Below are 26,215 nucleotides of genomic sequence, written 5' to 3'. Positions count from 1 at the left end.
CATTTTGCTCCACCTTTTAATGTACTGTATATTATGTATTATATGTTTTAATGTACTTTTTGATTTTCACCCTAGACACTGACACACATAGATTATAGCCTTATGCCTAACACATAAAAGCACACATTACTATTGCTCTTAGGTAATTCATATTATCATGTGCACAATTTATACTTTATCTTGACATACATGCAATATACACATTCATGGCACACTCTTACATAATACTATATGTATCAACTGTGTTCAAGTTTTGACTCTCTACCATGGTAAAATGATTTTTCTTTGGCCGCGACCTTTGTAGAGCAGCTCACTCAAATTTCATTAGATTGTTATTTATTTTTGGCATTGTACTTCACTGGATACTTGACAGTTGAGATACAGTACAAACAGGGTGTTGTGTGCGTCTCATTGTGTGTGGGATTGTCAGATAGCCATGGAAACCCCCCTCACCCCACACCTCTCTGACACTAGATAGGTGCAACTGACAGTTCAACATTTACACCACTACACTCAGTGACTGGCCAGTTGCACAAAGGTGAAAAAGGGGCTGTTTTAATTGAATTTCTATTTCTATTTTTGTTTTTAGACGATATTTTGTCATTCTGCCGCTTAGACTCGAAACTGCTGAAAAAGGACAGTCATACCTTTATCTACACGCATATCTACATATATTCATATGCAGATATGCTTACCATATGTATGCAAATGCTTATATTAGCTAAAAAGGCTAATTTAAAGCAGTATCCACACATTTGCATACCTCTGCCGAGTGGCTCAAAAATAAACATGAAGAGACACATACACATGAAAAGATGCCCCTCAGTATTTCATGCTGCCAGGGTGGCTGGCTTATTTCCTCCATGCATATCCTTCCTTTGAAGTCTGCAGTGTAGCCCTAAGCTACATTCATATCTTACATGCAGGCCAGGGCAAGAAATACTTTATTCCCACATCTACACTTTGATATAGAAGAAGTTTTTTTCCCACCATCTGACCATGTGAAATAGACCCAAAATTACTCTCTGTTTGGTTAATGGTTTCTCTAATGTAAATATATAAATATATCTTATAAAATTGCAAGTGGATTTTAAAAAAAAGTGTAAAAGACCATGACTAATTTTTGGAATTGAAAACAAACATGCTGCGATGATGTATGACTGAGTTGTTATGTGAAAATTATTATGTATATTTTGTTTTGCTAACTTAACTGTGATTTCCAAAAGGACTCACAGTTATGTTTATTCATTTTTGTCCTATACAATCCTGTTCAAGTGTCTTTATTTTAGGGCATTTGTAACTTAATAACACTTTAACGTTATTATTCCTAATTTCATTGCAGTACATATAATAACACTGCACTGTCCTTAATCATAATGTTTTTATCCAATTTGACAACTAAGGGGTTTGGATAATATTAAGAGTCAATAAATGCCAAAGTCAGTTAGACTGTAAAAATATTCAGATGGAAATCAAGCCTTCCAGACTTCAAAGCCCATTTTGTTGCAGCATCTCTTCCATTTTCATGACAGTAATTTAATAATACATCATTCTCTGTTTTTCAGTCAGAGTCTTTAGTTGCACTGATTCCACCACACCCTTCTGACTGCTGTGTAAATATATCCAAAGGGAAAAAGTAGTTAATTTACTGTCAAAAAACTTTTTGTGAATCCTTTTAAAACTGATAACGTTATAAAATAAGAAATCTGGACTGGCTGCACAGTTTCAAAAACATTTTCTTTGTCTGTGACTGAGGGTTGAACACTCCATGAATGTTTGCTTAAGTTTTCTTCAAGCTGAGTCCAAAGCCGGAGTGAAGCTGATTCATTAAAGTATATGGTTGGACAGACTGTTAGAGGTATATATCCTCATCTGTCTTAAAACATACGAAACATAACAGAATGGAAGTAGATAGCTCTACCTTTAATAAATTATTAGTAATTGGAGTTTGTGACAAGAAGTTGAACTGGGGCTAAATTTAATTATTATTTTCATTATCAATCAACATTTTCACTGTGACTAACTCTTGTCGGCCTAAAGACGGAACAAAAATAATCCCTTTACCTTCAATAAGTGTACTACTTCATTGTGGAAAGACATCAAAAGTGCAGGAGCAAAGTGTGACATTCCCACTCAGAGCAGGCTGTGTAGAGTGAGTGGGTGAGTGGGTGATTGATTGATTTTATGTCTGTATGTATGTGTGTATTAAACCAAATGTTAATCTTCAAACAATCATATGAAGTTGTGAGGACTGACCAAAACGTCCTCACAACAAGAATCCTAAAATCTGGGGGAGGCAGAGTGTCACAGCCTCACCAGGCGACCTCATGGAACAGCTTGGATTTCAATCCCTTTGACTGATACAGTGTTACTTACATCAACAAGGGCATGCCAAAGGTCCACACACAGACACACACACGACCGACCTGTCTCTCCTTACTCCTAATTGATCACTCTGCCACAAGTTTACTTCCACCCATAGCGCCTGTAGTCTCCTTGAGACTTAAGGACTCACAAACAACAAATGTGAGGAGCTCTGACATTAAACTGCTACTGAACCTCAAGGGCTTTAAACTTTAAGGTCAGTTTACATTTTGAACGACTAATGAGTCATCAGCAAATCTTGAGGGCCACAGGGCAGAGAACGATTAGACTTTATATGGATACAATACAACAGCAAGGAACAAACGTACATTTCTTTTAATATATTTCTCATATCACATTTGTTGTCAGACTCTTCTGCATTTCTGCATACCACTTAGTACCAAGAGATTTTTCACAAAATTACAAAAGATTACAGATTTCAAAGGAGGTTAAATCGAAAGCAACTGGACTTAGTTATTTGTCTTATTATACGTCTTCCTAGACAAACTATGACCTGGGCAAATGAGAATATGCACCGGCTTAAAAGATTACAGAAGATTTTCCTGTGGTTTAACTAGCAGTTAAAAAAAAGGAACATAGGCCAGATACTGGGAAAATGTATTTTGAAGTGAGGGTTTAAGCAGTATCGCCTGTGTAAGACGCCATTATTTCTAACATCTCCTGAAATTGACATGAAAGTGCATGTCTTCTAATGTCCTTTAAACACCTGTTTTCTTAATGCCATCAGTCGACCCTTTGGGGCTCTTTTATTCTTCTCTATCTGACTATTTCTTTTTCTCTTGCTGCTGTGATACAGACTTGTAAATTGATTTTGATAGCTTTTCCACTTGACAGCCTTTATTACAGACTTGCCTCAAAGGGTGATTATCAAATGGGCAGCTGGCTCATGTGCAAAGAGATGATTAGTGCAATGCATGAAGTGTATTCTCTTTTTTTGAGAACTACTGTTTTTTAATAAATGCAGATGTCTGAAGCCTCAACACAAGTGGAAAAACAGAACTTAAGAAAAAAGGAAGAACACAATTCACAGCTAATCTTTCTGTATTTGATGGATTTGTTGTTAATGTAATATCCAAGGACCATGTAAAACATGGCCTTAGATGTCCTTTAACCTCTAGAGATTTAACTGCTGCAAATTAACACAGACATATTTGGAGAGGTGATATGGATATGGATGGATATTTCCTGTGGGTTGAGAATTCCTTGAATGAGTAATCTTGTCTCAAGATATCGCCATAATAATGAAGTTGGATTAAATAAATGCAAAGTAGTTGAATGGCGAACTAGATTCAGAACTATGGATGCATAATGCTGAAAAATAACGAAGGCAAAGGCCACATCTTTAAATAAGTGGCCAAATCCAATGGATCCTTGGTGTGAAGTTTTATTCTGCATCAGTCTGCACACCTTGTAGTGTTCGAGATGTTGCTGCTACAGGTTTAACGTCTAGAGCATGTATGGTAACACATCTGCCATCATCTTTGCTATGTAGATAGTGTGTTTCGTTCTGGTTCAGCATTGTGTGGATCTGCGTTTGAGCAGAAATGAGGGTTTGCTATAGGGTGTGTGGGTCTGATTTGCTGGCAGTTTAGATCTAGAATATTATGTTGGTGACTGCAAAAGTTGTTTGTCTGGTACATTATGTGCCGCATGAACTGTAAAATTGTGTCAAATTTGGTTTATCATCATCTACAGACTGTAGACATTTCATTGAACAAGGAAGATACTGTAAGACTTCTGTTAACTCAAGCACACGCCTGCGCTGTACTGCGCTGTGTAAGTTCCCTTTACACCCTGGAGAAAATGTTGACCCCTCCAATTGTCATTGTATAATTCGCACTCTAACGTTTTACTCATTTGACTTTTACCATGAAAGCTTCTTAGCCAGTGGCAGGCATCATATCCAAACCTACCACTCAGCACGTCATACAAATTACATGTTTAAAGTGATTGAATCAACAATAATTGGTTCCACTTTGGTATTTGACACCACACATGACTTAATCTCTACTAATACCCAATACATATTTTGACTGATACTAAAACTATTTAAATAATGTTTTAATACTGTGTTTATTGAAAGCTGAAGTGTATGTGCACACACATGCACACACATGCACAAACTTGCACACACAGACCTCATTAATCTAAAATAGTTCCAATTGACAAGTCTTTCATCATCTTTTATGAATTATTGTCTGCTAGTTATTACAGTTAAAATAATGGTGACAGCTGCACCTGGAAGTGCCAGCTTCCTAGACTCTCCTTTTTCATGTATAATTTATCCATTCATAATTTATTATTAATACCGACCCTTTCATCTCTCATAAACTGCCGCAAGTCTCCCACACGTGTCGCCTGAGAGCAGAGAAGAGAAAAATGTTACCAGCTCGTATAAATGTGTTCATTTTCTTCTCTCTTGGAAAGAGTATTCAAAGGTTTTATGAGTTTATAGGGAAAGGGGGGAAAGAACAGAGGTACCCTACCCTAATATAGGAAAAGTGGATCTAATGTGCTGTTATAAATTGACTTATTTTCAGGGAGGCAGAGTAAGTAAACAGGATGTCCTATAGCTGAATGAAACCTTGAAAGGAGTTGTGGAAAGCCACTGATACTCATACAACCAAATACCAGACAGTGTCCCACTTAAGAAAAAGATGCAGAAGAGTGAATATTAACATACTGTTCCCTCGGTTCATATCAGAAACGGAAGGAAATGCCTTAAAATACTCAATGAAACTATATCTTGTAACAAAACAACACCAACTAAGCACACCAAATTGATAGACACTCTCTAAACTAAAAAGTAAAATAGCTGTTCCTGCAGCAAATTAAGTCAATACATTCATATGAGGAGCCAGGCTTCTAGGTTGGCCTCATCATGAACTATATGCACAGCGTTGAAAAAATCAAAGTATCAAAGTAGGCATTTTGCATGAATTAAGTACATAATCGGAAAAAAAAAAGGTGAATCAAATTTTTTCATCTCAACTTAAAGGATAATTACCGGTTACAATCTGGACCTTATTTCTAGCATAAAATACGATCATTTACTCACCCAGATAACTTTGGTGTCATTACAAGTCGTTCCGACGATATTAGATCCAGCTGAGAGCCGCGTATATCTGTATAATGCGATTAGGCTACACGGGGCAAGCGGAATGTAGCCTCTAAATAACATTATCTGCTGCAAAACTCGTTCATTTCACCAATAATTTGTTATGATACTGATTCTGATAATAATCATTCTGCTTCGGCATTCGGGTTCATTTTTAGCGCAACTAGCCGTAGCTTTAGTGAGTTCAGGTTGCGGGGAGGAAGCCTGTGGAAGCTGATCTTCGTCCAGCTGCTCATTTTGTTCTGACAAGTTGCAAACACGCAGAAACGAACCATAGCATTAGGGTAGCAACAAGCCGCACGGGGGTCAGAGATGACATCATCCAGGTCAGAGGTTAGTAGGTCAACCTACAGACCACGGATGTTGATAACAGGTCAGCCCGGACTCAGAGGGGAATAGCACTAGCATATCATAACAAAATATTGGTGAAATGAACGGGTGCCCCGTGTACTCGCATTATACGGATATACGCGGCTCTCGGCTGGGTCTAATTTCGTCGGAACGACTTGTAATGACACCAAAGTTATCTGGGTGAGTAAATGATCGTCTTTTATGCTAGAAATAAGGTCCAGATTGTAAAAAAAATGGTAATTATCCTTTAATGGAGTGATTTCATAGAAGTTGTGCTTTGTGCTCAAAAAGCACTCCTAGGTACTTGGCTAATTTACATCCACACAGGTCGTCACCCAAAGTGTCCTCGATAAAATGGGCAGAGCAAGAACACTTGTGGACATTTAGACTGTGTTTGAGTGGATATTGACTTTGAATGAGAGCAGCCCTCAGGTCGCGACTGACAATGAGATTGTGAAAGCCCTAAGAACAAAAACTTCGGGAAACACTTGGCAACAAATTGATCGTGTTATAAACCTTCTCTTTTTTTTTTTTTTTTTTTACGTTATTCAGGAAATATTCCTTATTGTCCAGTGCGGCTTGCAACAACTACAGCTCCCACTAGATTTCGAGAGGCTCATGGGAAATGTTGTACTTTGTGTGCTTGTGAAATAATCACATCTAATTAAGGATCTATTTTTCAGGAGAATCGACTTTATGAGACATCCAGTATTTTACACAGAGTGTCTTTGGCTATAATTCACTTCATCAGGAAGAAAGTGACCAAGGAGACATTAATACAGTGCTTATTCATACAGAGGCAAAGGCCGCCCATGTGTGCTGCCCTCTCAGAATCATATCCACAGGGAATTCATAAGAAGCTAATTTGATGTGCTGATCCTTTAATGTACTTGGATGCGTAGCTCCATGATAATTTGCCAATGATGGGCGCTGTACCAGGAACATGTAGGCCTATTTGTTAAACACAATAAGCCAGCTTTAAAATGAGGTCTCTCCAGCTAAAGATTGAGTGTGTGTGTGGTTCAGTCGGGGCTGTCTCTCTCCGCTCAACAGAACTGAACAAACCTTGATTTCCTGCTGCTTCATTCTGTGAAAACAGATATATTGGCATTTTATGTGTGTATATGTATGTGTATGCGTGCGTGTGTGTGCCAACCATTGCTGACAGGCAGATCAGCTCTCTCTGATCACATCCACCCTAATCCCTCCATCCACCCCCCCCCCCCTCCCCCCTCCTCCCTTCCTGTCTCTAGCTTCACATCTGGGTCTTTCTCCCACTCACGTGTGCAGACAGACGAGCTGCACACTCACAGCAGGCCTCCCTTCACAGCTCAACACACACATACTACACACACACACACACACCACTGCACCACTCAGCTTTAGGATGTGGATTTGAGAGTGAGGAGGGGGCTCGGAGGCTGCGGCAGCTACACAAACTTCTATCTGCTTTTCCATGATTTTATTCATTTACAGGGGCCAATAGGCTGCTGTCACTATACTGAACTTTACCAGCATTCTCCATAATTAAAGATGCAACAGCATTTGCAGCAATGAGACACTCCACCAAGCATGCATGTATTCAACACAACACAGCATTGTACTGTAGTCTGCAGCTTGTGGTTGTGTGTGTGTGTGTGTGTGTGTGTGCATCTTTAAGGTGCTGGTATGGAAAGGCAGGTGGTGTTGTTCTGACAGCGGGAGTCGAATGCGTTTGACAGCAGGGGATAGAGAGTGGGCAAGAGAGGGAAAGGCAGGGGGTGTGACAAGGGAGTGTTGAAGACAAGATAGCAATGGAGTTAAAGAGAGCCTAATGGTCTAGTGGAGCGAGAGAGCATCAGCAAGGAACAGGGAGAGGGAGAGTGAAAGGTAGGGGATATGGGAAAGCAGGGTGAGCACGTGAGTGAGCTAGACAACATGAGCACACTGGAGCCAAGAAAGAAGAAAAAAACGAGGTGGGGGGGGGGGGCAGCAGCAGGAGAATAATGAAAAGAGAGAAAATGAAAGCCATTAACGGACACCTGTTCACCTTTGTTACACTTAAGACTCATCATCGTCCAAAGAGCCGGGAATCAGGAGAAATTTGCACAAACTGGGATAAAAATGGCAAAGCAAAGACTGGCAAAGAGAGGGGGAAATGAAAGAAAGAAGTTAGAAAAATAGTGAACAGAAATGTAACAAAAAGCAGCCAGAGAGAAGAGGAAAATGAGAATGAATAGTTGAGAGTAGTATGAATTAAAGCTGTACGCTTTCGATGCCAACTGGATGCCCGTTCATGCAGCTGTACGCTTTCTGCAGCCATTCACAACACCACACTAACGAGTAAGCTGCTATATCCTGCGTGCTGCTAAGTGGACGTGACGCTGGCGTAGACCACACCATGAAAATTTCGAGCAAGTCAAATTTTGATTTTCACCGAACTTTTTTGTTCAATCGCCGTCACATTAAAAGACTCCCCTTGATACTGTAGCACAACACGGTCTACTACGGCCAGCTACGCCATCTGTGTAATGTGAAAGACAAGGCGGGTCGGGATGATTGGTATGAATTTAAAGTAAAACACAGACATTACTCTTAAACAGCCAATTAAAAGCCCTGAGCCTGTTAAATAGCCACAGCTGGTGTCAACACACACTGTACTACGTACTAGATCCACATCGTTTCCTCCAGTAATGAGTGTAACATTCCCACTAATGCTACAGTAGAGTTTGATAGGTCAAAAGATTTGGAGTAAATATCCAATAGTGTTACCATTAATGGATATTATTTTGTGTGAATGGCACTCCACTTTATCTGTATTTGCGGTCCACCTGTCTCAACAATCACACAGTAGCACTTGTGGAGCACTTCTGATAGGTTTTTTTTATGTTATTATATAACTATTGGAAATGTCAATCAACAAGCTCATATTGTTTTATTATTAGTGGTGTACTCATAACACCATTTTATTAAAATATAGTACATTTAACAGTTTGTTGAACCAAACGTTCTTATCTAAACTAGTTCAGTTGAAGCAGTTTATTTAACACTTTTCTTTTTTTTTTTTTTTTTTTACAAACTAACATATCATTATGATTTCAGGCACAAGAGGAAGATTTTCACACAATGAACCAGTACTGTTCATTGTTCGGTCTTAGTTTCTCCTCACTGGAATCTTGGCACAGGTGCACAATGAAATGCAGCGTTTCAAAAGATCGGAGGTCCATAAATTAGCGGAGTTAGTTTAATAAGACATCAAATTACTTGTACCTTTTCTTGTACCAGTCTTTTAAATGTTACCCGTGCATTTGCCGCTGTTCACTTTGTAAGGGTCGAACAGCAGCACCTCTGAAGCTGGGGGAGGTTCAGGAGAGATTCAGGAAGAATTTAAGCTTGGCAGATGGTTGTTGTTACATGAGATTGAACCTGAACGTGGCCCTTCATCCATCAGTAAATCACCCTGCTGCTGCATTGTGAGTCACAGTGCAGGAAGCTTTTTCTCAGCTCAGATCAGCCAAACATCTTAATATTCTTGATTGTCTTTAAGGTGTCAGTTGTGTTTCAGTGAATTCATCTTTAATCTGGTTCTAAACTTGATGAAGGAACCAACTGCTGAGGCACACACTAACTTTAAGTTCCCCATATTTCTACATGTAACACTTCATATGCTTGTTTCATTTCTCTTCACTTTCTTACGGGCGACCCACTCTGCGTGTGAAGGTGTGTAGTGTGAGATGAATGGTTTTTGCATGCAGCTTGCAGGGTGTATTGATGGCTCGCTGTGTCAGACTAAGAGTTTAATTTGGGCCTCAGGAAATTTTCCACTGTTGGTTTTTCCACTCCAGGTGATTCATTAGGAGGGTGGTTACTGTGTGCGCTGTGTTTGCCTGAGCATGTGTGCACACTTTAGCGTATCAGGGTTTTCCTTGGCTCCGCGTTAAGACTATACGACAATTCGGGACATGTCGAGTTTGCAAAGCAATATATTGTTTTAGCGCCGACATCACAATGTACACAGCACATTGCAAAGGATGCTGTATAATCAGGCAGTTTAGCGATGATAACACAATACAATATTGATCGTTAATCATGCAGTCAAAAAAAGCTCTAACAAGTGATGTCTGCAGTTTTCTTTTTGTGTAGGAGCTGAAAAAGCTGTCAGCAACAGGAACTGATGTGAAAAAAACAGCCTATCTGTTAAAATAAAACATTTTTAGAATATTCTTGAAATATTTATTTGCTTACATGACTGAGTGACTTGGTGATGAAGCTGGTCAACCTCCTGCCATGTGACTGAGACGTAAGGTTACATCATACACCATTAGTCAATATTCTTTCAGAATGATTTAACATGAACAACAAATACACCAACAAGTGCTGTAATTTACTGACTTTTCAGACACCTTCACCCACTTCCTTTTTTCAAAGCACCTAAGGACAAACCCTGTGTATGTGATTGTATGTGTGTGGGTCGGACACCAGTGCCCATGTGTTGTGCCTCTGATTTTCTACACGGGGATGTGTGTAAATGTGGGGATTGGTGCTTGGTGTCTGTGTGTTTAAGCAGCTGTTTTAATACAAAGCTTTAAGTCGTACTCTCAACAAGAGTTAATCCAGTCTTGGTGGAGCTTGTAGGCTCAGCAGAACTGCACTATTGTCTCTCTCTCTCCCCCATTCCCTCTCATTTTCTCTATCTCTCCATCTCTCTCATTCTCTCTCTCTCCCCATGACTTTGGAAAACCACTAACAAAAGATCATTATTGTAGATTTGCTAAAAGTAGAATATAACTCAATATAACTTTTGATATTGTGGCTACACAGTTCTGTTAAATGCAAATTATTTTTCTAATTTTATTCTTTATTTATTCAAACCCAGACCATCATTGAGATTCCTTCATTTACAATAGTGGTGAGGTCAAGTGAGAGCATATATTCTCTTTTGCCGACAACATCTATAGACTCTTAGTACGGCAATAAAAAAACAAACATTTAACTACGATCAGTACCATAACATTTGCAGAATTTGCAGAAAACAGTGGATCAGGGAATTAACTACATGCAGCCATTTCAGTGTTATTTTGGACATTCAGGTTTAGGGCAGTCTTCTTACTACCCACTTGTCTAATGCAGTTTCACAATTCACCAAACTGTTCTAATTCACAATGTCTACCGTAATTAAGGCACTGTGGAATCATTTGCTTAGTTTCTGTTCAAAGAGTATTCTGCCTCATTCACTCAATCTGAGAAAGAAACACATAAGATGAAAAGGTGATCCAATTATATGACTACAATAATTACAATTTCAAATTTGATAAAGGGTGGATGGAATAATGTTGGTTGGCAAGAGGTGTATAGTATTTCTCACTATGTGCAGTATCCTTCAGTGTGCAGACAGACACACTTAGCACTAATGCTGAAAATTCAAGGGGTACTTCACCCAAAATCGATAATTCACCATGTGAAAACCTGTGGCTTATATTCAATTGCGGCCTATATATGTATTTTCTTTTAAAATTTAGCTGATGCGGCTATTCAGGTGCGCTCCGGAAAGTACGGTACTCACCGCCATGCCAAGGGAGGGTTCGGAGTTATCAAAATGCTTTCGGAGTTCCAGGGGGGGTCTGGCTGGCAACGGATTTTCATATAATGGCGGTGGATAGAGTTCACTATGAAACATCCAGATACCTCCATACTGCTCGTCCGTACTGACCCAAGTGTCCTGAAGCCACGACATGAAAAAGTTGTAAAAGTTCATTTGATCTCTGTCTTTAGCCTTGTTGTAGCAGTAGCTCCCAGTGGCTGCGAGATGTTCTTCCGTGTTTACATCATACATCCAATGGTTTTCAACGACAAACGAACATCTTGCAGCAACTTTTTCATGCCGCGGCTTCAGGACACTGGAACTCCAAAAACGTTTTGATAACTCAGAAATTTCTCCAAACCCTTCCTTGGTATGACGGTGAGTAGAAAATTGGGGAATTATTGATTTTGGGTGTAGTATCCCTTTAAGTTTTTTTTTTTCCTGATGGAAGGATATGTTACACACGATTAGTTCAAGGACCATCGGAGAGTTGAAAGTCTGACGGTACCTTCTGATATTACAGTCTCCTACCATGATAAATTATGCAATTTGGGATTTTTTTCACAACTTTTAAAGCTTCATAAAAAATGATATGACCTGTCAAGGAGCATGCCATCATGCTGTGTACATGCCTGCTGGGAATCACCGCCCCTTTGATTGTGGCAGTATGTGTTACCTCTGTCTGTGACAAATGCGTGGAGCCAGGCGACAGCTGGCAACTGCGCTCATCTGGCTTCATTTCAGAGAGACACAGTTTGACACTCCAGTCTTGAACATGTTTAGCTGAGTGTGAATTGATTTCCTGTTGTGTGCTGATGAGTAAAACAGTTGTTGCGTCCCTCGCTGAGATGCAGAAGAGATGTCACCCTGGAACAGACGCACACACGCGCAGGACACTCACCCACCAGTCCTCACAAGTAGACAGAGGTCTGCAGGGACGGACAGAAATATGAGGGAACCTATAGATGTGTGCACACAGCTTTTAGTCACATAGACATGGCAACGGAGAGATGTGGTCACAGACCTCCATGTGTTTATGTCTCATTGAATTAATCACAACACAGGCAGACTGAGTGGCGCGTGTGTGTGAGAAAGAGATTCAACAGTTTCCGTCTTTTACTCATTGAATCCCTTCTGAAGTCATTCTAACAGGTTCCTTTACTAAAACACAGCCCATTCAAGCAAAGTTAATGTTGATTGGTTCCATCTACAGTGAATATTTTTTAACTTTCTTAAGCAAAACAAAATCATAGCTCATTCTCTCAAAAGAAAAACCTGTGTTTCTTTTTTTCATCAACCCACATTTTCTGACACAACACAAATGCATGATAATTTAATGAGAGACTTTTTGTACACATGTTCTTTATGATGCTGACAATAGCCATCAAACCAAATGAATATTCTTACCACAACACACCAGAACTCCACATTTGATTCATCCCCGACCATACACGCTCAATAAAAGCAACAAGAATTTTCGTGCAAATGCATGCAGCAAGAGATGGTGTTAACTGCTCAGAAAAACATTTGAGTCACAAATGTTTGTGGTATCACCCACACGTTCAGCCCGTAAAATGAGCCTAGTGATGTTCCGAGCAAAATGTGTGGCCCATGCGATGATATAAAAAGATTGCTGGTGATAATTATATTATGGGCTAAATATGGGTTACACTACACACACAAAGCAGCATTGACCGCATACTACACAATAGGTAGTTTTAAGGTGATCCGTGATTGAGAAATAATGGCCGATAATGAACAGGGGCTGATCATTTAGGGCATCCCTAATATGTAGTGTATTGCGATTAATTGATTATTTAATTCAGCACCTTGGTCTGTGTAATTGAGATGTAATTGTCAGAGTTTAACAGTTACTAAGTACTACTTCTTCTGGTTTATTGTATAAATAAATAACTACATTGATTCAATGTTTTAGTCTAGTTTTAATCTACTTTTAGAGAGTAGATTTATTAAACGTCAAAAATACGTAAAAGGTATTTCACTCATTCTAACAGTTGTATGCAAAAGTTTGGGCACTTTGCTAAGTCGGCCCTTTGGCAGATATCACAGTTTGCAAACGCTCTTTAACCCACCCACTCTTTCTTTGTAATCACTTCAAGTTGTGCTATATTTTTAGGCTCTTTTGCACAGACAGCATGTTTCTGATCTACCCACAGATTTTTATTTTTTTTGGTCAGGGGACGGTGGAGGTAACAGGTTTCAGCTTGTGTTTCTCAACTTAGGTCCTGGTAGATTTTGAGATTTGTTTGGATTATTGTTCTGACCTTTCTGTTTCAGTTTCTGAAACTGTTCAGTGAAATCCATTCTTCCCCCTGTCTGTAAAGTGATTCCTGTGCCTTTGGTTGCCATGTAACTCCAAACTAGTTTTCACCTCCCACGTTTAACATTTCATATGGAAAGGTAGCTTTCTGTTTTTGAAGTTGAAATGAAATGAAAGCTAACAATGTCAATGCCAATGTCAATTTTATTTACATAGCACATTTCATATGGCGAGCATAAACTCAATGTGCTTCAGGATAAAAGCAAGATGGCAATACATGTGAGTACATATTTAAACAAAAGCCAACGTGTTAAGACAAACAAACATAATAATAATAACTTTATTTGTAAAGTGCTTTTCATACATGGCCATGTAAAAGTGCTTTACATTTGGAGACAAGAGGAGAGAGAAAGAAAAGAGCATAAACAGAATAAATACATGAAAATAAACAATACATGTCAGTTATTATAAATTGAGAAGGCTGTGGTATAAAGATGTTTTCAGTTCCTTTTTGAAGGTGTTCAGGGAGGCAGCTTGTTTGATGTGGGGGGGTAGGGTATACCTACAAACAAAAAGACTAATTAAAAGCTTGTGAGAACAGATATGTTTTAAGATTACACTTAAAAGAAGATATTGTTGGAGATGAGTGGAGTTCAATGGGTAAAGAGTTCCACAGTGTTGGACCATAATAACTAAAAGCTCCTTGAGCTGATTTTGAATGTATGCGTGGTATTGAGGAGATATTCTGTCTGGTGTATACTGAGTGAGCATGTCAGAAACATATGGAGTGGCAGCACCATTAAGAGATTTAAAAAAAAAAACGAGTAAGATCTTAAAAGTATTTAACTGGGAGCCAATGGAGAGACTTTAAAACTGGAGTGATGTGTTCGTACCTAATTGTTTTTGTTAGAATTCTGGCTGCAGCATTTTGAATGTGTTGAAGTTTATTGTGTGATTGATTTGTTAACCTGGAGAAAAGAGCATTGCAGTAATCTAAACAGCTAGAAATGAATGCGTGAACCAATTTTTCAGACAAATAGTGCATTCAAATCCTTCTACAGGAGTTGTATTTGCATCTTCTATGTTGCATACAATTCTGTACTGATGACCCACTCGTCTACGAATGAAAGGTTTTTATATCAATACAGTAAACTGTATATGTAAAATGCATTAGGCACCATATGATTTTTTTTAACAGCTCCACTTTCCCTTTTCTCCGTTTCCAGACCTCTGACCCATCAGAAGCTTTTAACAGACAGGACTACCACACTGCTGCCCACACTCAGAGCAGCAGTGGCAGTGGCAGTCACAGCAGAGCAGCAACACATTCCCACACCTACAGAAACCCCAGCAGCAGTTCCTCCACCACCCATCAGCCGCAGACCCAGGGTTTACCACAGCACTCGTCCCAGTCCCAGACTTCAGATGGAGGCGTCGCCCCTGGTCTGGCCAGCACCCTGGAACACATCATAGGTCAACTGGATATTCTCACTCAGGTGAGCAGAAGATGTGCTAATCTTTCATGGCTAACAGCATGCACCGTACTTTGGCTGTGCCTCCCACTCACACTGTTCAGAACAAAAGGTTCCTTTACTCTTCAACCTGTGGGCCTGAAATGGTTTCAACAACACAGACACACACACAAAAGAAAAAAACAACCTTTTCCACAGTGTTTTGTACTGCCGTATTGATTCTACACAAATGTGTGTGTCCTTGATAGATTTTACTCCTTATACTGTATCTAAAATAACACTTTATTATTTCATTACACCTGTGGTAAGTATCATTAACATTTGCACATAAATCATTTTTTACTTGTAGCACATGCATAGTGATGTCCTTCAGGTGCTTTGGTTATCGCCACATCATTTTCTACATTGAATTTTTTCCTTAGTTCATCTATAATCATGTAGGTATATAATAGCATGCTAATTATATTAATATCATGGTCTAGGCCGGGGAGACATGAGTCACCTAGTTAACACGATCCAATCTCGATTTTATCCATCATTCATATCAATATATAACACACCGTGCTGGCTGTGCTTGGTCAGGCTCTTCTCTCAAAGTGAGTGGGTTCGTGGCCAGTGAAGGCCAGACTCAGTTTGAAGCCAGACCAAACCAGAGGCTGCACGACTAAAAATAGGCCCTTCAACAAAAAACAGTTCAGACCCGAAGGTCTGCCTCTTATCAGTTCAGTTTATCCTTTTTACGTGTGTTGTGTGATTTCGTTTAGCTTCCTTGTTGTGGTCAGTGGTTGATGTTGGACGGATATGTCAAATAAATGTTGTAGATTGCAGCAAAAATATTTCCGTCTCCGCTGTCGGTGCATTAAAGGGAGATTGAATTTAATTAAGGCCTTTGGTTGACTGCCCTGTCCAGTATAGAGTAACATCAAATGACTTGCGACTTCTGTCAGTGAGAGTTGCAAATGTTAAATACAGTGAATGTACTACATGTTTGTGTTATTGTTGTTATTAGGGGTTTTATTTTCATGGCCCAGCTGCAGTTACATCAAAGAACAGGCCATTTATTTCATACTTGATGCATTCCTGGTATAATCACATAAAGTTTTGTTTTCAATGCCAATCCAAAATTGTATACCAGCTGGGGTAGGATTTAATTAAAGTTGTTTGCCATTACATTATTTACCATTATCATGTAATTGCTGCACATTGCGTTCAAGTATTGTGTTTGAGCTTGTTAAAAGAATCACCAAATAATGACTCACCAGATGTGCAATGTTTTGCCAGAAACAGTTCTCAGATGTCTAATCTTAGGGCAACATTTAAGAACCTGTGTTCGCATAATGCCAACCACTTCTTGCACTGTTTGTGCTCTATTGAACTGCTGGTATGTGCATTTTATATTATACCAGTTCACAGTCATAGCTTTTCTTTTTATCTTCCTTTGTCCGAATACCACAGTAGTGAAGGACTTGCTCAGAGATACATTTACAACAAGTTATTTCTCTAAGATGACAGTGAAATAAGGCAAATTGTTGTTGGGTAGACGAAGAGAAACAGTTCTGAGAATGAAAAGAAGAAGCTGAAGAGACGAGGGGTAAGGAGGAGAGGTGTATTTGTGTGTGGTGCAGGCAGGGTTTAAGCTGGAGGTTGTGAATGTGCACATCATTCATACATGAGCACTGGAGGCACACTGCCTCACTTACTGCTAGTAAGTGTACATGTTTAATGGCCATGCAGAGCTGCAGAAACTCTTCTGTATGTGTGTCAGTCAGTATTTACATTAGGGGTGGGAGAAAAAATCGATTCACATAGATATCGCGATATCCTTTTTGACGATTTTTAAATCGATTTTTTTTTTTCAAAAATCGATTTTTTTTTTCTTTCTTTTCTTTGAAAAGGGTTTAAGTTCACTTTATAATGGAGTATGTTAATTTATAGGCTCCTACAGTATTTGTGTGCAGATAAATGTTAAAAATGCGACGAAAAATCGAGAGAATCGGCAATATCGTAGAATCGCAATTTAAATCGAATCGCCATCCAAAAAATCGTAGAAGAATCGAATCGGGAGAAAAGCATATCGTCCCAGCCCTAATTTACATGCAGACTTTTTTTCCATTCTGATTCAAATCATTCTGAATGATGGTCGATTTTAGGGCGGCGTGATGTCTTGTCTTCAATACCCATGGGTTGGGCCGAGTCTGTTTTTTTAAAGAGGAACTATGCAGGATTTGTAGCTTAACTATGCTACATTTTTACCTTAATTTAAAGGGGAATTATGCAAGTCTGCTTGCTTTTCCGCTGTTTTGGTTACGCTGCTCTCAGCCATGTGCATTTGTTGACAACGAAGCCGGCGAAAAATCAATGAACGGAGCAGTGGAAAACGTTGCATAACATATACGATATGTTACGACGTGTGTGTTTGTGTAGTCTTAACCGTCAAAAACAAAAGATTAGGGATTACGGAGCGCACTTGTGTCGTGGGGTGCAGAGACGAGAGCTGGGACACCGGGGCGGCGACTGAGTAACTTCACTGATGTTGCAAGGTTGGTTGTCAGCCGTGAGACGCCAGGTGAAGGCAGAGAGCCTCCGTTCTCACTTGTAATAAGTCACAAGTCATGTAGTTAACTATCACAATTACTCTGCCGCCCCGGTGTCCCAGCTCTCTTCTCTTTGTTATGGCAGATTAAACTACACAAATATACACCCCATAACATCATATAGAATATATAACGTTATCTACCGCTCTAGTGATTGATTTCTCGCTGGCTTCGTTATAAACAAATGCACATGGTCGGGAGGGTGATTAGCAAAACAGCGGAAGAGCGACCGGACTTACTGTACATAGTTCCTCTTTAATTTTCAGAACCCTAGCACAGATTGATCAAAATATCACGTGCCTGATCAAAGATGGAGATCCACTGGTGATGAGCACAGTAGTTGTTCATTTTTTTTGACACTTTTAGTCATTTGCAAGTGAAGAAACATCTCTATGCATTTACATCAAGACGGAGCATGCGCAGAAAGAACGCGACCAGACAACATTCAGTTTCACCGTTTACTTGATATAATTTTGCTTCCGATTGCTTTGGGAAAAGGAATATTCTACCCCTGTGAAACTGAATGAAATTTCATTTGGTTCGGGCCTGTTTATTCTGAGGTGTTTATATGGAGCATTTTCATTCAGTTTGGACATCTGAACCAATTCTAACTGGAATATTTGGCTTCATGTAAACCCAGCTAGTGTGTTTGTGTTTTCTCTTTCTCTCGTGATCAAGCTGCAGTCCAGCATGTGGGAGCATTTAATATCGGCCCTGGGCAGCTGAGTAGCTGGCCAGCCCCTCCCAAGGTAGTGATGCCAGCTTCTTTCTTTCAAGCCCACTGTACCCAAACCCTGATCCCAGATGGACTGTCTGCATCTGGTTTCATCCATCGCGCCTTTCATTGTTAGGTTTCATACATCAGTGGTGGACACATGGATGATGTTTCTGCTGGGTTAGGTCAATAGACTGAGATAAGTGTTAAAAACCTGTTGTTCTATAAATGGAGTTTTCTTTAAAAATGTTATACAGGTGAGTTTGTAACGCCTACAGCTATAATTCATCTCAATGTTGCCGCAGAAAAAGCATCTTGTGGTTTTGCAATAACTCGCATTTTCATGGCTATAATGTTTTAGAGTTGTGAATGTTTAATAAGGAAGGAAATGCACTAAGCACTACATTTAAATGTGATCATCTTTGTTTATTTATAAGAAAACTTAACAGGGCACCTTTAATTTAGTTAATTTAGTCCTATCTAATTAACGTGATGTAAAACTGAAGAATCTCAGGTCTGATGTAAACATGCCACAAATTGCACAGTGGGTACAAGATTTGACACCAACGCAACCTAACGCTGGCCCCTGATCTGCAGCTCCATACACAGCTTGTGGATGACAGTTAGTAATACTGGTTTCTATTGAACACGGTGTCCTACACTGCCCATTCACTGGAAATTAGCCTGACTAAATAGCATTATTTATTTCTGCACTATATGCCTGCTCCATTTATAAGTCTTTTCCACAGCATTATTTTTCACTGTTACACCTCTTTGTAACTCTAACAGTCGAGAAGACTGTGAGGGAGGATGATGAATTATTCAACGTGAGGCTGAATCTTCCAAAGCCTCACTTTGCTGTGTTGGCTGCTTTTCACTTGTCTTCCCCCCCACCACCCCACCCCAACACCCACCAATCCTCAGCCCCATACCCATTTTTTCCATCTCCCTCTGTCTTATAATTCACCACTCTTACATGTTCTCTCAGACTAAGCCTGCAGTCCCCACACTTATCCCCCTCTTCCACTCTCTCCATCTCAATTATGACGAATCTTGAATGAAGAACTGATCTCTTACTCTGTTTCATTCAATAAGTCACATGAAGTTGGTCCTCTCTTCTTCAATAGACCATTAAGCTTAGGTTAGTTAATGGAATTCTCCCAACTATCCTGAACTTAATTGAGGATATATAGATGATATAAATATAAAGATGAAAGGAACATCAGGAGAAAGTGAAAGAAACATGTTTTGGTATGTTCCCTTATAGCCACAGTTTCTGTGGTTCAAGTTTTAGATTAATAGAAACCACTAAACTGCTCTTTGAGGAACTGCAGAATTTCTAAAGTTTCATAAATTTTATTAAGACCGAAACTTCTTCACAATGGCCCTCAAGTTATTTCGATTTACTGTAAAGAAGGAAAATCCCTAAATTAACATAATCCACGTGAAATAAAAAAAACAAACATCTGTATGAACGTTCAGGAGAGGCGTAGGATTTCTCCTGCAAGTTTAATCACTCAAAGCCATCGTGATTCGTGAGCAGAAAAGTTGATTTTTAAGCCACACCCACTAGTGCCAATTACAGTGCTGGAAATATCCACTTATCAAACACTTGCATTCATGAAAAGAACCTTCAGAAACTATAAACCCCAAATCTTTTACAGCCTGTCCTTCAAGCTGTCTTAGCATGTTTACGGGCTAACAAGCTAACATTAGCATGCTAATGTCTTGGCTGAGGCATTGAACCAATGACTGGCTAATCGGCTATCTGCCAGTCTGGTTATGTATATTAACATTCTTGGTCCAAAGCTACAGCTGTGCTGTTGGTTTTCCAAACATACAGATTGTTAATACTTTTTTCACAGGGTTTTTTTTTTTTGCATGTTTTTTTGATAATTACACAGAACTTATCATTTAAAACATCAGTTAGCCAGATAATGAAAAAAAGGACTGCCACCTATCACCAGCACCAGTTCGTCGACCTTTGACTATTGTAGAGTGGATCATACCAAAGCTATGAGACTTAGTAACAGAGGCCAGTAATGCTCAGGGCGATGGAGAGTATAATGTGTTCTGGAGAGAAAAGAAAAACAGCTCACTCTATTTTTAGGAGCATAAAGATTTGGTTTCTACTCCAGATGAAAACTATAGGCCCGTATATAGTTGCCGCTGCCTGGGGACACGTGCAGAATCGCGCACAGACCAACACCAATAGCTGGCTGCACTGAGCACTGGGTAACCGTATCAGGTTGGTAAGATAAACAGGGTAGTATTGATCTAGAAAACGGAGACAGGCAAGGAGAAGGAGAGAAAGAGGAAATATAAGACCTTTCTCCTGTGATGCATGAAATAACAGGAGATGGTATCTAGCTTGATGACCCAAAAGAAAGAACCACTCGCCCACACATTGTTGAACTCATCGGCGTGTGATGTGTATGTGGAACTTTGAGATTATCTTAGAGATTCAACAATCTCTGTCAATGCCTTCACGATCACATATCTGATTATTCATGCCCGGCCATGTGTATGTTTTCCGTGTAGGCTTTGAAAATGACTACATGTCCATGTCCTCTTAAGAACAGAGTGAATAATGAGATTAACATAGAAGCTCTGTTGTGTTTAAAGGTTTTTCAGTCATTTCTAATAACCACATTATTCTGTAGAGAGCTGAAGTAAAAAACACAACGTCTTGGTTCAGTAACAGAAGTAACTTCATTCAGATTTCTACTGACATTATTAACCAAGCTAATTAAAAACCCTGCCTTCGCCTTTCTCAGTAGTATGAACAGTGGCTCACTTTATGCCCTTAATGTTCGTGGGCTAAATGTCACAGCTTGACAGATGTGGTGAGCTGTGGGTTGTTGACATGTTTGTAATAATAGCAGGATAGAGATGAATTAATACAGTGAAACTGCAGTGAAACCAAGCAGGTAAAATAATTTGAGAATGATTTTCGAGGGGAGAGCTGAGAAAGCAAGTTCTGATGATACCGAGGTTCCATCAGGCTACGGCTCTTGGGGATTTCGGGAGCTATAGTTTTTTTCTTTTGCTCACAAAGTAATCATGGTTTAACTTTGTTCAAATCATAAAGGGTTTCAACTTTCTAGAAACTGTTTTAGTAAAAGCTACAGTGGATGTATGGCAGTTTGTCTTTCTTCTTAAGATAGAAAAGAATAAGAGCTAGCCCGGACATCATGTTATGCATCTATCTCTCCATGAAAGGTACAAATGAATGTGTGTGTGAGACCTGCCAGATACATCTCTCAATCATTACACATTCACAGAGGAGAGATGAATCAATTGGTTTGGTGAATTACACCTCAATCAATCAAACTGTATTTGTAGAGCACTTTTCATACAAGAAGCAGCTCAAGGTACTTTACATGATAAAAAGTAATAAACAGAAAGGACATTTACACATGCACGCATTCACATACACACACACATTCACACACTGAGGAAACGCTGTCTTACACTCAGAGTGGATAAAAAATAAGATAGATAAGAAGTATACAGTATAATACTGTATATAATATATATAATACAAAGGATTAAATCCACGTGTACAATAAATGTCAAAATAAACACATCTGGTTAGGTTTATGATGTTAATTTGGTTGAAATTACTAATGACAATGCAAGAAGAGCAGTTGTGCAATGTGAGGATTGATTGTGTGTGTGTTCGCTGTCTGACTTCAACTCTCTTCTACTCTTTTGCGATTGCGATATTACCCCTATTCTTTATTTGTCTGTTATTTCAATGGATCAAACAGTTCAAGGCCTCGGCTTAACCCATGCCTCAGTCTAGATCTGTAGAATTTCTGCAGGTCATTGTTAATCCATGATATCTATGGTAATCTTTATTTTTTTTAGTAGATTAATTTGAGTGTCTGTCCCACTATGATTATTTTCAGTTGATTATACTTTCATAAACTGTTCCCTGATTGTCAGGTCACCATTAGATGATCATGAAAGTGATGTCCAAGAACAGAAATGAAACAGAAGAGATAGAAAGAAAGTGCTCTGTCAAGATCATGTTATATCATGTAATAGTCCTATAGCTACTGACTGTAAATCACTCAGTCCATTGTCGGGTTATTTTTCAATGAGACAGTTTACACCTGAAAGCCTGTGAGAGATGACCTCTGGCTGAGGTCACGTCCGTCCATCTCTCCCTCACAGCCAGCGTTTCACACACAGCTGGTTATATTTTAATAAATGCTCCAGGAGTGATTCATCTCTCTGCTGCTTTCTAGCAATTTCAAAATTACACTCCCTGGCACAAAGAGAGACATAAAATTACAGGTCGAGACATGTTGACATATCTTCTTCTCACTGACCCAAATCTAGTGAGTCTCATCTGTCAAGGCTTGACATATTTACTGTTTGATTGTTCCTGCCTAAAACCAAATTTTTGTTGCCAAGCAGGACTATCCAAAACCGCTCACTAGCTGGGGCCGTGTTTGTCACTAGGCAACATTAGCTCAGTAAATAGTTATGTCAGAGATGCAGAGGAAACTGTTGCCACTTTCGGGAAGGCGACTCATTGAAATTACTGTCATCTTTTTGCAGTGAGTTTTCTATTACTGTTTCCCAGAACTCAAGTTTGTCATCATCACTGACATATTTTTACTTTTTGCATTCCGCTTACATGGTTTTGATCCTCTGTGCTAGATTTCACTGTTCTTAAACAAACATAGTTTACAAGTCTCATTGTTTATCTGTGAAGGATTTTTAAACACAGCAGACGATGAAAGTGCTTTGTTTTAATTTATTTAAAATGTAACCAGACAAAAAATAATAGACAAATTATTTTTCAGTGCAGTTAGAATATTTTGATAACAGAAACTAAAGAGGACAATTGAAGAAATAAATTAACACAGACAACAAAACCAGATTTTTAATTAGAGTTGAAAAAAGTGGCCTGTGTTAGGCTGAATTTATGTTCTTGTTATGGTAAATGTAGTGTAAGAATTTTCATGATCACAAAATGAATTGCTATTTTACAACACATTTACTGGGATTTCTCATCATCAATTATTATAAAAGCAGAATCCTTATATAAAATGACATTTACTATAATAAGAAGTTGTAGTATAACAATTACTTTCACATATTTACAGTGGAAAAAACAGACAATACTGTAGTTTGATTTTATGATTAGTTTTACATCCAAGTTGTCATATATGAACATATACATAGTCTTCACCTGATGTTGTCAGTGCTGCAGCGACAGTGAGGCGAGCTGCCATAACATCGTACAGCTGCTCCACCTGTTGAATGCTGATCTGCAATCAGCCCTACAGCTATGAATCCCAACAGCATATACTGTATACAGTAATAAGCAGGATGTCAAAATTACAGCCTAGCCTAATAGCTATTCAAGGTTGGAATGTATGTATACGTGTTTCATGAAAGGCTTTGGAGAATGTTATAGTTTCTGTTTTACACTTTCAAATATTCTCAATTATATGAATGATCAGGAGCAGCACGTTGAAAATTGCACCTGTATTTTCTTTTCCTGGAAATGAGATCTGATTTCTCAGTAAAAACCACCATGATCTCAATTCCTTCTATTGAAGGTGCTTCGCCTTGACTTCCACTGAAACATCTAAGGAACTGACTCCTTTTATATTCTTCAAGCTTACAAAAAATAGGCCTTAAAGGGACATTGTGTAACTTCTCCTGTTATCTATTCACAAAAATCGATTATTTGGTTCAAAAGTATGTTTTTCATTAATCAGTAATTACCCCCATCAACAAACTGAAGTGTTCCTTTCAGCTCTGAATTAGCCGTTCATATCATTCATATCTACATGGAGCGGGTAAGCTCGGTGCTGGCTGCCATGTGGTGTCGCCATGTTTTTACGTTCAGTGGCAGCGTGACGGTAGGAAACCACGGAAACTCAGCGGAGACACCGGAGCTGTCGGCTCAGGTCGAGGTGGCGTCTGTGAAAAGTCACCGTGGTAACGCAGTGAGGAGGAATGGAGCGTTACACTGATGCTGCATTCACCTGCAGTCGGGCAGACGGCCGTCGCTAACAAACCAGATGTCATTTTAGTCACAGAAGTCGAGAGAAAGTCGGTAAAACGTGGGTCAGGTAAACAATACGACATCGCCATGACAACATATTGTCACGTGTATTGTTTTGCCTCGTGCTGACGGAGCACTTGTTTACATAGAGGCTTGTTTATGCCGTTACGTGCAACAACTGTTGTCCGTCTGTCGTCTGCCCAATTTCACGTGAATGCAGCATGAAAAATACGATTGAGTTGCTAGAGATATACAACCACAACGCTAAATGGGAGTAATTCCTACACAATGTACCTTTAAAATGATTGATAAACCAGTACCAGCATTTTAAAAAAATCCTGAAATGATGAGGACGATGAGGATAGTGATCAAAATTTAAAAATTGCAGTAATGTGTTCGATCCCCCGGCCTACTGAAGGCATGAGTTTATCTAGACGTGAATCCTCTCATTCTTACCATTTGTTTTCAATGATTAAAGGCTCATTGTCTTATTCTCCCGGTGTGGCTGCTGAAGCTCCCACGTAATAAAAGCTGGAAGAGGCTCCATCCTCAGTAATCTGTTCATTCAGACAGCAGCTCCGGTGGAAATCACACCTGGAGGCTCCTGTGATGAACAGGCACATGGCACACGGTGCTCAAATATACAACAAACCCCTGTCACCGCCTCAGGATGCCGAGATGAAACGGTACGCTCGCTCTGTGATCTCTCCCCTACCCACACATGCGCGTCCCGTGTCGGAAAAGCGACTTTCTTGAATTCTTTGTGCGCGTTAAGTGTGTTTTATGCAAACGTGAGTGAGAGAACAAGAGAGAGTGCGTGCCAGACACAGAGGCTGCTGTTTTCAGCTCAGGCAGCAGATCTCTCCGCGATAATCAGCTGGATTGTCTTGCACGCACAACATCTGTCTCAAACACACACAAGCTGCCTCTGTCACACACACAAACACAGCCATTATATAGTCATTACTGTCAGGCTGATGCTGTGCAGCCCTCTCTAACATGCTCTGTCTCTCTCATCCATCTCCTTCCTCCCTCCTTTTCTTTCTCCGTCTTGTTCCTCTCCTCCACTGTCCCCTCCTCTCTCCTCTCTCCTCTCCTCTCCTCCATCCAGACCGTCTCAATCTTAGAGCAGCGGCTGACGCTGACGGAGGACAAGCTCAAGGAGTGTTTGGAGAATCAGATGGAGATCGGCCTGCATCTCCAGAGGCGAGAGGAGGTGTAAAGATGGCGGCGTCGGAGAGAGAGCTCCAACTGCGCTTTTAAGGAAAGTGGGGACACATCAGCACCACAGACTCAGAAAAACTGTTGTTGGATGTGACATCTTACACACACACAGTCCCCCAACAACTTTCCTGACTGGACTAAACACACCCTGAGCCTTACTGCTGATGTACTGTGTCTGGTTATTTTACAAAGACAAATCAGAAGTGAAGGAGGTGAATATTAGAGAAGTTGTTCCTCTACAACAATGCTGAGAGTGCAGTCCCTTTTTCTGCTGACGAAGGACCTGCTTCTACTAGTCACCCTGTGTGTGTGTGTGTATATATGTGTGTGTGTACGTACATAATGGCTGCCTGTGCAAAAGTGTAGTCCCATGCAATAGACTTCGCACTTGCCTATGCACAGCACATGTTTGTCTTATTCTATCTGTGTGTGCAGAATGACATCAGTAAGTCGCTTACTCATTTAAAAAGCACAGAGTGCA

At 39.7% G+C, this 26,215-nt stretch overlaps 1 protein-coding gene across 1 annotated transcript in view; it reads left to right on the top strand.

Annotated features, from left to right (window-relative positions):
* Nucleotides 1-25,732, top strand: part of poc1a (POC1 centriolar protein A) — a gene marked incomplete at its 3' end in the record, with an annotated part of 36,393 nt that extends 10,661 nt beyond the window's left edge. Inside the window, exons 10-11 of the mRNA XM_083972189.1 lie at nt 14,922-15,191; nt 25,622-25,732. Coding sequence (XP_083828315.1) covers nt 14,922-15,191; nt 25,622-25,732 — 381 coding nt within the window. The remainder of the gene's footprint in view (nt 1-14,921; nt 15,192-25,621) is intronic.
* Nucleotides 25,733-26,215: the final 483 nt, after the last annotated feature.

The sequence above is a fragment of the Trachurus trachurus genome (genome assembly GCF_905171665.1).
Source record: "Trachurus trachurus genome assembly, chromosome: 5".
Lineage (NCBI taxonomy): Eukaryota > Metazoa > Chordata > Actinopteri > Carangiformes > Carangidae > Trachurus > Trachurus trachurus.
Note: the sequence above shows the minus strand (reverse complement) of the source record. Positions and strands in the feature narration are given on the sequence as shown.